A 17710-nucleotide genomic window follows, 5' to 3' on the forward strand; every position below is an offset into this window, starting at 1 on the left:
TCTGTTCTCCAATTCAACTGGATTTAGCTCCCCCCGGCCCCCGCCCCTCACAGAGCCCATCTCTTGGACGAAGCATGTCTCATACACTCCTGAAAAAATTGGGTCCAGTGTTATTATCATGATATCTCTGCAATAGTATGGGTGGGAGCAGGGTGGAACCATTGCCAGAAGAGGGACTTGGTAAGAATCGAGGAATACTTGGGATGGGTGAGAATAGAGTGGTACGGGGGGGGGGGGGGGTGGGTGGGGTGCAGAGTGGGAACAGAAGTAATTAAAGCAGGAGCAGCCTCAGGCAGACGCGAAGGACAGAGGCCAGAATGGCCCGTTTCTGTCTATTGGATATTATTTATTATTGAATGAATGGAGTTAATGCAAGATTCTGATGTTCTCCTTTGTGTAACCTTCCCTCTCTGTCCATACAGTTGCTGTTGGATGCCGGGGCCCATGTTGAAGGTTGTGTGAGTGAAGAAAGCGGGTCAGAAACTCCGCTGCAGTTGGCAGCCACAGCAGGTAGGCAACTAGGAGGAGGGTGGGTGTTGGGCACGAAACAAAGAGAGGAGGCTTGGCTGACTGGACAAAATCCAAGAGCAGTTCGTCAGGTTAAATTTACACTGTAATCAACATAAACGTTCCAGGTGATGGCCTAGCAATAGAGCCGTGACAAGGAAAAGTTTACCTCAAAAACCTTAATCAATTTATAAATGCAAATGGTATGAATTGGAATTAAACTCATCATCACAGTCAGAAGTAAATTTCATCCTGTTTTAAAGAAATCCTTCACAACATCACACCCAGTGTAGAAGACACTCTGAGATTCCGACTGACTGAACTGGCTGCCTCCTAATGGAAATAGCCTTGTTTAAATCTGGATAAAAGAACTGAATGCCAGAGATCAGCTGAGAGTGACTGCTGTTGACATCAAGGCAGCATTTGACTGAGTGTGGCATCAAGGAGCCCAAACAAAACTGGAGTCATTGGGACTCAGGGGGCAAACTCTCCATTGGTTAGAGTCATATTTGGCACGAAGGAAGTCAGTTGTAGTGGTTGGAGGTTAATCATCTCAGCTCCAGGACATCACTGCAGGAGTTCCTCAGGATAGTGTTCTAGGCCCAACCATCTTCAGCTGCTTCACCTTCTTTCATCCTAAGGTCAGAATTACTCAATACTATTTGAGGTTCCTCTGATTCTGAAACAATACATGTCCAAATGCAACAAGACCTGGGCCACAGTTAAGCTGGGTTGATAAGGGGCGAGTAATGTTCACTTCACATGGGTGCCAGGCGATAACTCTCTCCAATAAGACAGAATCTAAGTCAGCGTCAATAACGTGCCTTTTTCTTGGTGTCTCTAAATCACAATTAGGAGTAGCAACCCTGGCAGCTAAATCTTTGTTTCCTCAACTGGGATATTGAGGTCAAGAGACAATCTAGTCATCTCCCTTTGACATTCAATAGCATACTCATCACTGAATATTCCACTATTGATATCTTGGGGGTTACCATTGACCAGAAAATTGACATTGTATTATTATTATACAGTAGTTACAAAAGCAGGTCAGAGGCTGGGAATTTTGGCGCGACTAACTCACCTCCTGACTTCTGAAAGCCTGTCCACCTACAAACACAAGTTTGCCACAAAGAAACCCACTTGATTGGTACTGTGTCCAATACCTTAAGCAGCAGTTTAATTCACTCCCCCTACCACTGACACACACTGGCAGCAGTGTGTACCATCTACTGGCACTGCAGCCACTTACCAAGGCTCCTTCGACAGTACTTTACAACCTCTATCCTGAGAAGGAAAAGGGCATTAGAAACATCAGACACCACCTGCAAGGTCTCCTCCAAGTCACTCACTATCCTGACTCGGAAATATTTTACTGTTCCTTCACTGTTACTGGGTTAAAACTCCCTTCCTAACAGTTCTGCGGGGGTACCTACACCACATGGACTTTACTGGTTCAAGAAGGTGTCTCACCACCCCCTCCTCAGGGCTAATTGGAGATGGACAGTAAGTGCAAGCTTGCATTCCACTAATAGATATGAAAGAGTGTGCATCGCTCTTCCCAAATCACACTGTGCAGAACCTGTCCTTTCCTCTCTTACGCATTGTACGTGAGAAGCAATTTCCCACTTCTCTGAACAAGATACCTTCCCTGTATGACATCCAGCATATAAGATATCTTTTGTTATATAACACCCAGCATATAAAATGTCCTTCACTATATAACACCCAGTGTACGAGGTACCTCCTTTTACCAGTGAATAATAGGCAGCTTGATTCCTATTCTCTATGTACTGTGCCTCTCTCACTCTTGCCTTATCGTTCTCAGGTCACCTAGATCTTATTAACCTGCTTTTGGAGAAAGGATGTGATCTCCTGGCGGGGTCCATTGGTAAGAATGGAGTCAGTGCGTCTCTGCAGGGAATTACTAACGTGTTCAGTCTGGCGGCTGCCCATGGACACAGGTGAGAGATTGGGTCAACCTTGGGTCTTACTCTGTGTTGGTAACGGAGACTGTTGTAACTAAGAATCTATACTTGGGCTGGGGTAGGTTACAGAACTTCTTTTATCTGAGAGCGTCCTGCTGCGATAGCTGTAGGGCAGGGTGTGTGTTATAGTTGAGGGCGTTATACTGGGAACAGGGTGGGAGAGTCTTGTATTGAAGGTGTGGTGAGCCAGACAGAGAATGCTAAAATCTCACTGAAGGCATTATGGATCAGTCACCCTGGATACTGGTCATTTACTCTGATAGACACACTGATCTCTCACTGACTGGAACGCGCTGCTGTCATTGTTTTTTTTTGCTAACACACTCTCTTTCTAATTGCCGCTCAGAAATGTGCTGCAGAAACTCCTGTCCCAGCCTGACACCTGCAATAGTGACATTATGTCCCTGGAGGATATCCTTGCTGAGGGGACAGAGGACAGCAAACAGCAGCTTCCGAAAGCTGGGCTAACTCGCAGCAGTAAAGCTCGGAGGAAAGCATTGCAGGATGCCCTTTATCAGAGTGCTGAACATAACTATCTCGACATCACTGTGGATCTGCACAACCACGGTGAGTATAGCTCTTTACCACAGCGGAGTTCTCTCAACACACTCTACTGCCTGTGTGAGTGGCTTTGATGGTGCGTCTCGATGTGGACTGTTTAACTCCCCACATCTCTGTGTGGCGGAGCCTGTGACTGGCACGAGGGTACCTTTCTCTGTGGTTAACCCATCTTCTCCCCCTAGCTGTGCAGAGTGGTCTGGGCTCAGCTCCAATTCCAGGTCCTGATGTAGGGTACTCTGTCCTGCAGTTAACTTTCCCCCCTCAGGTCAAAGAGCCAGCATTGTTGAGACAGTGTTTGCAGTTCCACAGTTGACCTCAATGGGGCAGCACTGGGAGATATCAGTAACCCATTATGGGAACACGGAGCAGGAGGAGACCATTCGGCCCCTCGAGCCTCCTCCACCATTCAAACAAATCATAGCTGATCATCTGCCTCCATTTCCCTTAATGTCTTTATTATTCAGAAATCTGTTGATGTGTCTTGAACACACTCAGTAACTGAGTGTCCACAGCTCTGTGGGGTAGAGAATTCTGAAGAATGATCTACTCATTCAGAGACCGTGTCCCCTGGTTCTAAACCCCCCTCAGTCAGCGACACATCCGATCTACATCTACCCTCTCACACCCTGGAAGAGTTTAGTGAGGTTGCTCACATTTTCCAGCCACCTCAATACTGTCCTGTTTCACTCAGTGAGGGAGGTTTTGTCAGAGCTGCACCTCTTCTTAGAAGTATTAACATATAGAGGGATCTAGGGATACAGGTCCACAGTTCCCTGAAAGTGGTAATGCAAGTGGATAAGGTGGTCATGAAGGTGTAAGCAATGCTTGCTTGGAGAGTATAAAATTGGCAAATATAGAACTTTAGTTAGGCGACATTTGAAAAATTGTGTACAGTTCTGGTCGCCACACTAATTGAAGGATGTAGAGGCTTTGAAGAGTATACAGAATTGGTTTACCAGGGTGTTGCTTGGTTTGGAGAGTATTAGCTATGAGGAGAGATTGGACAAACTTGGTTTGTTTTCACTTGAATGTTGGAGGCTATGGGACGACCTGATAGAAGTTTACAAAGTTATGGGACGTGGATAGAATGGACAGTCGGAGCCTATATCCAGTGTAGAAATGTCAGTTACATGGGGAAGGACATAGGTTTAAGGTAAAAAGGGGAAAGTTTAAAGGAGATGTGGGCGGCAAGTTTTTTTACACAGAGGATGGCAAGTGCCTGGAATGCACTGCCAGAGAAGGTGGTAGAAGCAGATACAATAGCAACATTTAAGAGACATCTTGACAGATACATGAATAGGCTGGGAATAGAGGGATACGGACAGCTTAGAGGCTGGTATGGTGGTTAGCACTGCTACCTCATAGCGCCAGGGACCCCAGTTCCATTCCCGGCTTGGGTCACTGTCTGTGCGGAGTTTGCACATTCTCCCCATGTCTGTATGGGTTTCCTCTGGGCGCTCAGGTTTCCTCCCACAGTCTGAAAGATTTTAAACTTTAAAAGGTCTTTAGTTTAGAAAGATGTCATGTGTCAGCTCAGTCTTGGTGGGCCGAAGCGTCTGTGCCTGTACTGCCCCGTTCTTCGTTCTGAAAATGTAACGTTTCCAGAAATGCTTTGGAAATCTGGTTTGCATGTCTGAAGTTAAAGCAACAGCATCTGAAACAGTTCCTGACCGAGCTTGAGCACATCACGCCGTGCGCAGCATGGGGACTGCGTAAATCTCCTGCATCGAGTCTCCTGTTGCTCTGTGATACCCGCCACCAAACCCCGACGGTTAGCTTCACTTCAGTAAAAGCAAAATACTGCCAATGCTGGGATTCTGAAATAGAAACAGAGAAATGCTGGATAAACTCAGCAGGTCTGGCAGCGTCTGTGGAGAGAGAGAGAGAGGGTTCCTAGTCCACATAACCCTCCCACAGGACTGTTAGTTTCACTATCTATTCTGTTTACATTGAGATGTTGATTTGGTCGGGGCTTTTGGAGGGCATCTTTGGGGAAGCAGGCTCTCAGTTTGTTTGCCAGGGAATTGAATTCAGGCCCCATTGCTCTCCTATGTCCCATCTGAGTTCACCATCCACCATCTGTATCTTGATTATAAGCTGTGCTGACCTCTGCTGGCAACCACAGACTGCCTATGGGAACATTCCAAAATGCTTACAACCAATGACGTACTTTTGAAATGTAGTCATGCTGTAATTTTGGAAAGGGAACAGCCAATTTGCACACAGCACTGTGCTGCACTCAGCAATGTGATCAGGTGGTTCAGGGATAGCTATCGGGCAGCAAACCAGACATAATCTGGTGAATAATGCCATGGGATCTTTTATGCCTGAGGACGCCGAAGGACAGGATGTGCTGACAGTGCAGCACTCCCACGGTACTGTACTGGAAGGTTCATCCTGGCGTGGGACCTGAACCCATGACCATGTGAAAGTGCTACCATTGCTGCAGCTGGTGCACTGGGGAGTCCCACTATCTCACCCTGGTCTTCTCACATTCCTTAGCTGGTGTTAAATGTCATTGGATTGCCTGTGTCCTGCGTGTGTAACATTTCCTACCTCTGGTAATAACTTTTCAGGCAGCGAGGGTAGGGAGAGGAGTGAGGGGGGTGGTGTATGGAAGGGGAGGGGGTGGTGTATGGAAGGGGAGGGGGTGGTGTATTGAAGGGGAGGGGGTGCATGGAAGGGGAGGGGGCATTGCTGTTGGATGTCAGCTCCTTTCTCATCATGGCCTGTCTTTTACACCCTTAGGTGTCCCATGGACTCTGTACACCTGGCTGAAATCCCTGGAAACCTCCCTGAGCCAGCGTCAGTGGCTCATTGCTCTGAACCTCCTCAAGGAGTTTGATACTGTGAAGGAGGTATACAGCCAAGAGATGATCACCTGGGGACTGCCACTCATGTTTGACATATTCCAACTGAGCAAGGTACAGCAAGGGGCAATCTCCACCTCACACCACCCAGCATTATCCTGTCACACACGTTTGTTATTACAGGCCCCAATCTCACTGTCCCTGTTATTACAGGCCCCAATCTCACTGTCCCTGTTATTGCAGGCCCTGATCTCACTATCCCTGTTATTGCAGGCCCCAATCTCGCTGTCCCTGTTATTACAGGCCCCAATCTCACTGTCCCCGTTATTACAGGCCCCAATCTCACTGTCCCTGTTATTACAGGCCCTGATCTCACTGTCCCTGTTATTACAGGCCTCAATCTCACTGTCCCTGTTATTACAGGCCCCAATCTCACTGTCCCCATTATTACAGGCCCCAATCTCACTGTCCCCGATCTCACTGTCCCCGTTATTGCAGGCCCCGATCTCACTGTCCCCATTATTACAGGCCCCGACCTCACTGTTCCCATTATTACAGGCCCCAATCTCACTGTTCCCATTATTACAGGCCTCGTTCGAACAACCTCTGCTATTACAGATCTCAGTTGAGTAGACCCTGATTGTAATGTGATTATTGACCCCTTGCACAGTGTGATGATTCGACCTGACTCTCAAGACAAGCTTTGATGTTGCAAATCTCATTGGAACCAACTCCTATTGCAGACCCATAAGATCATGAAAAATAGGAGCAGGATGAGGCTATTCTGTCCTTCAGCCTGTTTCATCATCCAATAGGATCGTGGCTGATTTGATTGTGGTTCAACTCCACTTTTCTGGGATAATCTCATTGTTGATCAAAGCTCTGAGTAATCAGCTTGGAACAGAGTCAGTGCCCCAGTCTCCACTGCTCTGTGTGGGAGAGAATTCCACACACTAATACACTGCTCAAAGCAAAACAAAACTATCTCCGGGTGATGGCTGCAGCATGTGGCATTAACAAAGTCCATCAGGGATTGTTGCTGTCTCTTTATATTTGTAACAGTGAGCTTGTTGTGTGATGGAGAATTTGGGGTTTGAGAAGTTTGACTGTCCTGAGTGATATGAGGCTGCAGGTTTTGGGAGCTGAGTGACCTTGCCCAGTACTGAACCAACGGCACATGCACCAGTTGATTGCCTTGACATGTGGTATCTTTGTGTTCCATTTTCAGAATGAGGCTATCAAGAGACAGCTGGCAGCCATCTTTAGCTACTGCTATGGGCCCTACCCCATTCCTGGGATCCAGGAAAGTGACAAGAACAGCAAGGCTGCAGAGGGTGAGTATTGCACTGACCCTTCCATCAGAGGGAACTCGATGATAGCCTGGTTAATATCAATGTTACAGCTCTCTCCCACTAGCCGTAGAGACAGCTCATAGCTCCAGAAGGTGGTATGGTGACACTGGTTACCACTGCTGCCTCACAGTGCCAGCGACCTGGATTCAATTCCGGCCTTGCGTCACTGTCTGTGTGGGGTTTACGCGTTCTCCCTGTGTCTGCGTGGGTTTCCTCCGGGTGCTCCAAGTTTCCTCCCATGCTCCAAAGATGTGCAGGTTAGGTGGGTTGACCAATTGCTCTGTAGTGTCAGGGGGTTTGCTAGGGAAAATGAGGTTTACAGGAATTGGGCGTGGGTGCGATTGTGGTCAGTGCAGACCCGATGGGCTGAATAGCCTCCTTCTGCACTGTAAGGATTCTATATCCTATGTACAAGTTAGTCCTGATGCATGTGGCTGAGTCATTCTGAGAAACTTGGAGCCACTTTCCTGGATACTTCACTGTGGATGAAAGCTCTTTGCATTAGGCTTTTCTTCTGTAGGTTAAGGCCACTCCTTAGGGTACCACAGGCTGGGGGGGCATGTATTAGCCATGGTTCCCAGGATACCACAGGCTGGGGGGGGATGTATTAGCCATGGTTCCCAGGATACCACAGGCTGGGGGGGGATGTATTAGCCATGGTTCCCAGGATACCACAGGCTAGGGGGGGGATGTATTAGCCATGGTTCCCAGGATACCACAGGCTGGGAGGGGATGTATTAGCCATGGTTCCCAGAATACCACAGGCTAGGGGGGGGATGTATTAGCCATGGTTCCCAGGATACCACAGGCTGGGAGGGGATGTATTAGCCATGGTTCCCAGGATACCACAGGCTGGGGGGGGATGTATTAGCCATGGTTCCCAGGATACCACAGGCTGCGGGGGGGGATGTATTAGCCATGGTTCCCAGGATACCACAGGCTAGGGGGGGATGTATTAGCCATGGTTCCCAGGATACCACAGGCTAGGGGGGATGTATTAGCCATGGTTCCCAGGATACCACAGGCTGCGGGGGGGGATGTATTAGCCATGGTTCCCAGGATACCACAGGCTAGGGGGGGATGTATTAGCCATGGTTCCCAGGATACCACAGGCTTGGGGGGGGATGTATTAGCCATGGTTCCCAGGATACCACAGGCTAGGGGGGGATGTATTAGCCATGGTTCCCAGGATACCACAGGCTGGGGGGGGGAGATGTATTAGCCATGGTTCCCAGGATACCACAGGCTGGGGGGGGGGATGTATTAGCCATGGTTCCCAGGATACCACAGGCTAGGGGGGGATGTATTAGCCATGGTTCCCAGGATACCACAGGCTAGGGGGGGATGTATTAGCCATGGTTCCCAGGATACCACAGGCTGGGGGGGGGAGATGTATTAGCCATGGTTCCCAGGATACCACAGGCTGGGGGGGGATGTATTAGCCATGGTTCCCAGGATACCACAGGCTAGGGGGGGATGTATTAGCCATGGTTCCCAGGATACCACAGGCCACGGGGGGATGTATTAGCCATGGTTCCCAGGATACCACAGGCCACGGGGGGATGTATTATCTGTGGCTCCATTAGCAGCATCCTCACCCTGAGTCAGTAAGCTCTGGCTTCCTGTCCCACTTCAGGACGTACAGACAAATTGTGGCTGAGGCTCCAGTGTGGTACTGAGGGGGTGCCGTACTATCAGAGATGCTGCTTTTCAGATGGGGCACTTAATCCAAACCTGTCTATCCCATCAGGTAGATGTGAAAAATCTCCTGGCATTGCTTTGAAAAGGAGCAGGGACATAATTCCCAGTGCCGATACTTATCCCTCAATTCCCATCATGAGCACATTGTGGGAGTTTGCTGTGTGTAAATTGGTTGCTACGTTTCCTGTGTTACTGACTACCCTCCAATGGCTAATGTTGAAAGGTGTGATAGAACTGTGATTGCTTCAGGCCAGAGACACTCTGTGGGGGGAGTGGGATGAAGTAAGATTTCTCTGGATTTAACATGCTGGCCTCTCCTTCCTGCAGAGCCCATTCCACTGAAAAAGCGGGAACAATCTGATATCGTATTTCTGGTGGAGGGGAAGCATTTCTCCGGTGATCGGGCACTGCTATCAGCTGCTTCACCTCGGTAAGAGCCTCAGCTTCACCAACTGAGACAAGCAGACTTCTCGCCCGTCTGGGTGCAGTCAGTCGCCCGCGTCTGGCCCGCCTGGGTGCGGTCAGTCGCCTGTGTCTGGCCCACCTGGGTGCGGTCAGTCGCCTGTGTCTGGCCCGCCTGGGTGCGGTCAGTCGCCCGCATCTGGCCCACCTGGGTGCGGTCAGTCGCCTGTGTCTGGCCCACCTGGGTGCGGTCAGTCGCCTGTGTCTGGCCCGCGTGGGTGCGGTCAGTCGCCCGCATCTGGGCCGCCTGGGTGCGGTCAGTCGCCCGCGTCTGGCCCGCCTGGGTGCGGTCAGTCGCCTGCGTCTGGCCCTCCTGGGTGCGGTCAGTCGCCTGCGTCTGGCCCGCCTGGGTGCGGTCAGTCGCCCGCGTCTGGCCCGCCTGGGTGCGGTCAGTCGCCTGTGTCTGGCCCGCCTGGGTGCGGTCAGTCGCCTGTGTCTGGCCCGCCTGGGTGCGGTCAGTCGCCTGTGTCTGGCCCGCCTGGGTGCGGTCAGTCGCCTGCGTCTGGCCCTCCTGGGTGCGGTCAGTCGCCTGCGTCTGGCCCTCCTGGGTGCGGTCAGTCGCCTGCGTCTGGCCCGCCTGGGTGCGGTCAGTCGCCTGCGTCTGGCCCGCCTGGGTGCGGTCAGTCGCCTGCGTCTGGCCCGCCTGGGTGCGGTCAGTCGCCTGTGTCTGGCCCGCCTGGGTGCGGTCAGTCGCCTGTGTCTGGCCCGCCTGGGTGCGGTCAGTCGCCTGCGTCTGGCCCTCCTGGGTGCGGTCAGTCGCCTGCGTCTGGCCCTCCTGGGTGCGGTCAGTCGCCTGCGTCTGGCCCGCCTGGGTGCGGTCAGTCGCCTGCGTCTGGCCCTCCTGGGTGCGGTCAGTCGCCTGCGTCTGGCCCTCCTGGGTGCGGTCAGTCGCCTGCGTCTGGCCCTCCTGGGTGCGGTCAGTCGCCTGCGTCTGGCCCTCCTGGGTGCGGTCAGTCGCCCGCGTCTGGCCCGCCTGGGTGCGGTCAGTCGCCTGCGTCTGGCCCGCCTGGGTGCGGTCAGTCGTCTGTGTCTGGGCCGCCTGGGTGCGGTCAGTCGTCTGTGTCTCACTCTCTCTTTGTGAGTTTGAGTGAGATTTCTGACTCCGGCTGTCTGTCCAATTTGCATTATTGTGAAATGAACTGCAGCAACATTTTCAATAGATTACTACATTTTTATTTTGGTGATGAATGTTTTATCTGTACAGGGTCCTTTCTGCATCATTAATTGTCGGATATTTTACTCTTTAGGTTCAAAAGGCTGATTGCAGCTTGCCCTCCCACTGATACCAAGACCTGCAGTCCTATTCAGATTGACAATATTAAATACAGCACATTCCAGGTAACTACAGGACCCTGTTCTAAACCCATGGACACCTAGCACTGAGGGCAATACTCTGGTATTCTAGCCAATATTTACTCCTCAACTAACCGTGGTTAGTACTGCTGCCTCACAGTGCCAGGGACCCGGGTTCAATTCCTGGCTTGGGTCACTGTGTTTGCATTGTCTGAAAGAAGTGCGGGTTTGGTGAATTAGTCATGCTAAATTTTCCCTCCGTGTACCCGAACAAGCGTCAGAGTGTGGCGACCAGTCACTGCAGTGTTAATGTAAACTTACTTATGACACTAATAAACTAACTTAAAAAACTTACCCTGTTGACGTGGAACTGTGTGAAATTTGTCTGGAGGCAGTCCAAAAGTTCTTCATTGACTGTGAAGCATATTGGGACAGCCTGAACGTGTTAAAAACATGATAGAGATATACATCCTTCATTTGTAGAGGGTTTTTCAGTTAGCAAACTAACATTAAAATCTCTGGCATTGCCTCTCATTCTGATTCTATGTTTTCTTGGCAGTGCCTCATTCAGTATATTTATGATGGAGGAACAGAGCGACTCAATATCAGTAAAAATCAAGTTCTGGAGGTGAGCTCTCTTTCCCATGTGTCTGCTTTCCCTATTCCTTGCTCTCTCTTCCCCGAGTGATTGCTGCCTCTCTTCCAGTCCCCTGCCAGCTCCCAATCTGCGTGATCCCAATCAATTACATATTAATGGTGCATTCAATGTGTGTGATTAGCTTCATTGGGGCTGGAAAATTCCAGTGAGGAATCTCCACCTTGAGTGTGTTCCACTAACAGTTGCTGTTGGTAGCTGGGTGGGCTTTGAGGAGGCAGATTGTGCTTGTTTTCTGACATTTCCTTGGTGACGATTAGCGTTGGAAATTAAATATGTGGCATAGATACATTTGCAGCATCTAGTACGTATGTGTCTGGGAGGGGATAAATGGGGTAGGGTATTCAGTCCATTATGTATGTGGGATGTAGGAGGTGATTGTATTACTGAATCACAAACATGGCCAGATGGGAGTGTTTTTGACAGTGGAGAGATTTGATTCATCTTCAGACCGTAACAATGTCACTGAGTATTTATGACTTTATCTATTCCAGATTCTTTCAGCTTCAAGCATCTTCAAACTAGACCCTCTAACACGTCACTGTGAGATCATCTGTGCAAGAAACCTGACACTGACAGACAGCATTCACACATACCAACAGGCTAAGGTGAGGGAGGGGTTAGCCATGCTGTTGGATTTTGCCCTGATTTCCATGTAATCAAATGTACAATATTCTGCGTTAGCACTGAGCATAGCATAAGCGTTCAAAAACAACTAACGGGATACGCTTTTAAATACTTGGAGCAAAAATCAGTTGGGTTCTGTTGGGTTCTGAAACTATGAAGCTGGGCTAGCGCTTAATATAAAAAAGGATAGCAGGAGTTTTTATAAATATATAAAAAGGAAGAGGCTGGCTAGGGTGAATGTTGGTCCTTTAGAGGATGAGAAAGGGGACCTAGTGGTAGGGGATGGGGATATGGCTAAGGTATTGAATAACTTTTTTGTTTCTGTCTTCACGGAGGAGGACGTGAATAATTTGCCGGGTGTTAGCGATGGAAAGGTGGTAGGACTGGAGGGTCTTAATGACATTACTGTTACTAGAAAGGCGGTGCTCGACAGACTGGAGGGGCTGATTGTGGACAAATCCCCAGGACCGGATGGAATGCATCCGAGGGTTCTGAAAGAAATGGCGGAGGTGATAGTGGATGCCTTGGTGGTTATTTTCCAAACGTCGCTGGATTCCGGGGAAGTGCTGGATGATTGGAAAACGGCTAATGTTACGCCGTTGTTTAAGAAGGGTGCCAGGCAAAAGGCGGGGAATTATAGGCCGGTTAGTTTAACGTCTGTGGTAGGTAAAATGTTAGAATCTGTCATTAAGGAGGAAATTGCGAGGCATCTTGAAGGGAATTGCTTGATAGAGCAGACGCAGCACGGTTTCATTAAAGGGAAGTCGTGTCTGACAAATTTACTGGAGTTCTATGAGGATGTGTCTAGGGCGGTGGATAGAGGAGAGCCGGTGGATGTGGTCTTTCTAGATTTTCAGAAGGCGTTTGACAAAGTGCCTCACAAGAGGTTATTGCAGAAGGTCGAGGGACATGGAGTTGGGGGTAGGGTGTTAGCGTGGATAGAGGATTGGTTGTCAAATAGGAGGCAGAGAGTGGGGGTCAACGGGTGCTATTCGGATTGGCGGATGGTGACTAGTGGAGTGCCCCAGGGGTCGGTGCTGGGGCCTCAGCTTTTTACCATTTATATAGATGATCTGGAGGAGGGAACCAAGTGTAGAGTGTCGAAATTTGCTGATGACACCAAGATTGGGGGAACGGCAAATTGTGCGGAGGGTGTGGAGAGTCTGCAGAAGGATCTAGATAGGCTGTGCGAATGGGCCAGGAAATGGCAAATGGAATTTAATGTTGGCAAGTGTGAGGTGGTCCACTTTGGTAGGAAGAATGGTAGGAAGGACTATTACTTACGTGGCGAAAAACTGCAGCAGGCGACGGTGCAGAGGGACCTCGGGGTCCTTGTGCATGAGTCGCAAAAACCCAGCTTGCAGGTGCAGCAGGTGGTCAGGAAGGCGAATGGGATGCTGGCCTTCATAGCGAGGGGGATTGAATATAAAAGTAGGGAGGTCTTGCTGCAGCTGTATAGGGCATTGGTGAGGCCGCAACTGGAGTACTGTGTGCATTTTTGGGCGCCGCACCTGCGCAAAGATATTTTGGCCTTGGAGGGAGTGCAGAGGAGGTTTACTAGGCTGATACCGGAGTTGAGGGGGTTGAGCTATGAGGAGAGGCTGAATAAACTGGGCTTGTACTCGTTAGAGTTTAGAAGAATGAGGGGAGATCTCATTGAGACGTATAAGATGATGAATGGGATGGATAGGATAGAGGTGGAAAGACTCTTCCCGCTCAAAAAAGACAATAGGACTAGGGGGCACAGCCTCAAGATAAAGGGGGGCGGTTTAGAACGGAGTTGAGGAGGAACTTCTTCACTCAAAGGGTGGTGAATCTCTGGAATTCTCTGCCCGTTGAAGTGGTGGAGGCTGCCTCGCTAAATATTTTTAAGATGCGGGTTGATGGGTTTTTGATAGGAGAGGGGATTAAGGGTTATGGGGAGAGGGCGGGAAAGTGGAACTGAGCAGCGACAGATCAGCCATGATCTTATTGAATGGCGGGGCAGGCTCGAAGGGCTGGATGGCCTACTCCTGCTCCTATTTCTTATGTTCTTATGTTCTTATGTTCTTACAATCAGATCTCGGAGGCCAATCACTCCCATGTGGTGGCAAGGCAGTGTTACACTGTTAGACGTATCATCTTTCAGTTAACACAATAAACAGCACAGCCGCTCCACCTCCCCACCACCCCCCACCCTTCCCCGCCCCAAACCTCCTCAGCTAAACGGAAAAGACCCTGCAATGGTGTTTGAAGAGAAAGGGAGTTGCCATTGGTGTCCCAGCCGATATTAATCCCTCAACCACCATAATGAGAAACAGATTATTTGGATAGTGTGAGATGTTCCCAATCTTGCTGGGCACCATTTGCTCCACCTTTCCTACAGGAATCAAAGCCCCAACCATCTGACCCCTGAGCATCTGTTCCCAACTGAGCCACAGCTGAAGCCCAATCCTTTCTCCTTTATTCACACTCACTATTTTCTGTATTAAGGACAGCAACTCTTGGTGAGATTGATCTGTACCATCTAGGGGAGATAGTGGCAGAGTGGTAAAGTCACTGGACTAATAATCCAAAGGCCCAGGCTTATTCTATGGGTTCAAATCCCACCACGGCAACTGGTGGAATTTAAATTCAGTTAATAAACCTGGAATATAAAGCTAGTCTCAGCAATGATGACCATGAAACTATTGTCGGAACTAATGACCTGTAGCGAGGGAAATTTGCCATCCTTACCCAGTATGACCTACATTTAACTCCAGTGTGATTGACTCATAGAGGCTGGGGTTGAATGGAGGGGTGGGGGTGGAGTATAGAAGCCCTGTTGTACTGGTAAATTATTATCTTAGTTCACTCTCCAAGCTGGATTAGCTCTAGGGAATAAATTTAGTCAGGTGTGGATATTTGGAATATCAGTCCCAGTAAAACAAGTACATTCTGCTCAAGTTATGAGCGTTATCCTGCATGGGACTATGGTCAAAATTGGACTTCCTGTGGATCAATCTCATGGTTTTCTGACTTCCTGTGCTAAAGGGTTTTGTTGGAATCAATAGGGAGGAATTCTTTCAGGTATCAGGGGGGATCTGCAACCAAAAGGCATGCAGGACAACCAATCAGAATCATTGCTTTTAGGTTGTGAGTTATATCCATCTATAATACATCAGTGGCAGCAAATTTCAAAAGGGAGATGGATAACTACTTGAAAAGGGAAGGAACTCTGGATTACAAAGAAAGAGCAGGATAGTGGTGTCACTTGGATTCACTTTCTGGGAGAACAGGAACTGGCGTGATGAGCCTCTTTGTTGTATGGTTCTTTCTCCTGAAGATCTCCACCTTTTCCTTGCAGGTTCTCAAGGCCAATGAGCTGGTCTCCTACTGCAATGGATACTTCCTGAAGAATATGCTGCCTTTGTTGGAGCAGGACTCCTTCCGGCAGCTGCTGCAGAGCCAACCAGAGGATTATCAGCACTTTCTAACAGACCTGAAGCAAGCACTAACCTCCAGGATGCAGGCTGTACACAAGCCTGCTGCCAAGGAAACAACAGTGTGATTTTAAACCCGAATGCAAGCTCCGCCTTTACATCATGGACATTACACTTTCTTGGAATGAATGGAGAGCTCAGTTAGCTAATGTTACCTGTACACTGAGTGCTAAGACTGAAATGTCAGGGTATGAATGCTAAATCCTAGTGAGTAAGCAACACACATCATTAAGCTAGAGTATGAGAGACTTGTGATGTAACAAAGCAACATGGGATTGCTTTCTCTTTCTTTCACTGTCTTTCTCTCTCTCTCTCCCTATCTCTCTGTTTTTCTCTCTCTCCCTCTCTTTCTCCCTCTTTCCCTCTCTCCCTATCTCTGTCTCCTCCCTCCCTATCTCTACCTTTCTGTCTCTCTCTCTCTCTCCCCCTATTCCTGTCTCCTCTCTCCTGGTGTGCGTCTCTCTCTCCCTATTTCCCTCTATCCCTATTTCTCCATCTCCCCCTCCCTCTCTCTCTCTTTCCCTATCTCTGGGACTGTGTCTCTCTCTATCCTATTTTTGGGTCTCTGTATCACTTTGTCTTTATCCCTGTGTTTTTCTCTCTCTCTCTGCCTCTCTGCCTCTCTCTCTCTCTCTGCCTCTCTGCCTCTCTCTCTGCCTCTCTGCCTCTCTCTCTGTCTCTGCCTCTCTCTGTCTCTCTGCCTCTCTGTCTCTCTCTGCCCATATCATAAGCTATTTAGATCTCTTTCGAGGCACTAATGGGTTAACACTCAACCAAACAACAATCCAGTCAGATGGGGACGAGAGGAGTTTAGAACCTGTTACTCCAGAACAATGAATTATGAATGTCTTCTATCATCCTGCCGCCTTTCCTGTCCTCTTTGTTTCTGAAGGCCATTGTATGGTTATTGGAAAATATGGGCCCATTGTCTTTACCTCTTTTGAATGCCCCAACCTCATGGAGCCCATACCATCTCTCCACTTGATCACCTTACCAAGATCATGTTGATCTGTATAAGGTCCAATTCTTTCTGGCCGTTCACACCCAGCTGCCACTGCCAGAGAGGAGGGAGTGTTTGGTTTTTAGCTGCAGTGGAATGGGAGAATTCTGCTGGTGTGAATGGCCAGAGAAGCCCACGTGAACAGCCAAAGAATCCCACCTCATTTGTCCGTTGTGGACAGCTGTCTTCATGGGTCATGGGCCATGTGCCCGTGGTCTGTGGTGAGATTGTCTGATGGGAGAACACTGTGGGAAATTGTCCCTCTTGTACATCATGGCTGCAATATTTCCACTGTTCATCATGCAGGATTGATACTTGACTGAGTGCGTGAGAAATTCCTGTTACTGAGAGCAGATGTCAGAAAGACACTCATAAACTTACAAAGTGGGACTAATAAAAAACAGTATTTTTGAAACATCTGAAAATCAAACATGGCGAAAGTGGCCTGACTTTAAGGGGGGCTGTTTGTGGTCTCCGAATGGACACTTGACTGGGCTAGGTAAAACATGATGGCCCTGGTGAAGTGAGATGTATGATTTAACAAGGTCTCATGTGAGATTGGGACATCTGATTGACTCAGTTATTACCCAGAGATTAGGTTTATCGGATGCCACAGTGTCTCAGCTGGTTACTAATGGAAGAAAAAGCTTTGCTATTTATTATTTATGTGCAATACTGTGTATAAATTATAATGTTCAAATGTTTCTTTTTGCTTAACTTAATTTTAGGTGGGTTTTCTTTGTTTTAAAAAAACCTTTTTATTAACCTGACTGTTAAATTATAAGAAATACAGAAAGCTATATTTTCATCAGGAATGAAAATCAGATGAAGGAGTTGAATACTGTGATAGAGTTTGCAATGTTGAATGCATTGACGTTTCACACTGTGTGCCTTTTTATAATTAAATACAACCTGATTCCACCCTGCGGATTTGTTTTTCGTGGGCTTGACATGTGGGGAGGGGGCGCGGCGGGAAGATCGGTGCAGAGGGGGGTGAGGGGTGGGTGGGGAGGGTGAGGGGTGGGTGCGGGAGGATGACTGAATGCTTTGTCTCTTGAGTCAGAAGTGCCAAGTAGACAGTAGTCCTGAGTAGTCCACCAGCTTGGAGGCCAGTGTTCAGCAACTGACCATGCTGGACACAACATACAAACTGGAAGCAGGAGTAGGCCATTCGGCCCTTTGAGCCTGTTCCAGCATTCATTATAACCATGGTTGATTATTGAATTCAATATCCTGATTTCCACATCCCCCTCACCACCCACCCCCCACAATATCCCTTGATCGCTTTAGCCCCAA

At 48.8% G+C, this 17710-nt stretch overlaps 1 protein-coding gene across 1 annotated transcript in view; it reads left to right on the top strand.

Annotated features, from left to right (window-relative positions):
* The window catches only part of LOC145357058 (ankyrin repeat- and BTB/POZ domain-containing protein 3-like), a 40498-nt gene extending 23163 nt beyond the window's left edge, over positions 1-17335 (top strand). Inside the window, exons 8-17 of the mRNA XM_080210130.1 lie at positions 423-510; positions 2333-2468; positions 2839-3059; positions 5802-5977; positions 7092-7197; positions 9244-9346; positions 10626-10716; positions 11231-11299; positions 11821-11934; positions 15279-17335. Coding sequence (XP_080066256.1) covers positions 423-510; positions 2333-2468; positions 2839-3059; positions 5802-5977; positions 7092-7197; positions 9244-9346; positions 10626-10716; positions 11231-11299; positions 11821-11934; positions 15279-15482 — 1308 coding nt within the window. The 3' untranslated portion in view covers positions 15483-17335. The remainder of the gene's footprint in view (positions 1-422; positions 511-2332; positions 2469-2838; positions 3060-5801; positions 5978-7091; positions 7198-9243; positions 9347-10625; positions 10717-11230; positions 11300-11820; positions 11935-15278) is intronic.
* Positions 17336-17710: the final 375 nt, after the last annotated feature.

Source organism: Carcharhinus amblyrhynchos, chromosome 22, assembly GCF_965287045.1.
Source record: "Carcharhinus amblyrhynchos chromosome 22, sCarAmb.v2.hapA, whole genome shotgun sequence".
NCBI classification, from domain to species: domain Eukaryota; kingdom Metazoa; phylum Chordata; class Chondrichthyes; order Carcharhiniformes; family Carcharhinidae; genus Carcharhinus; species Carcharhinus amblyrhynchos.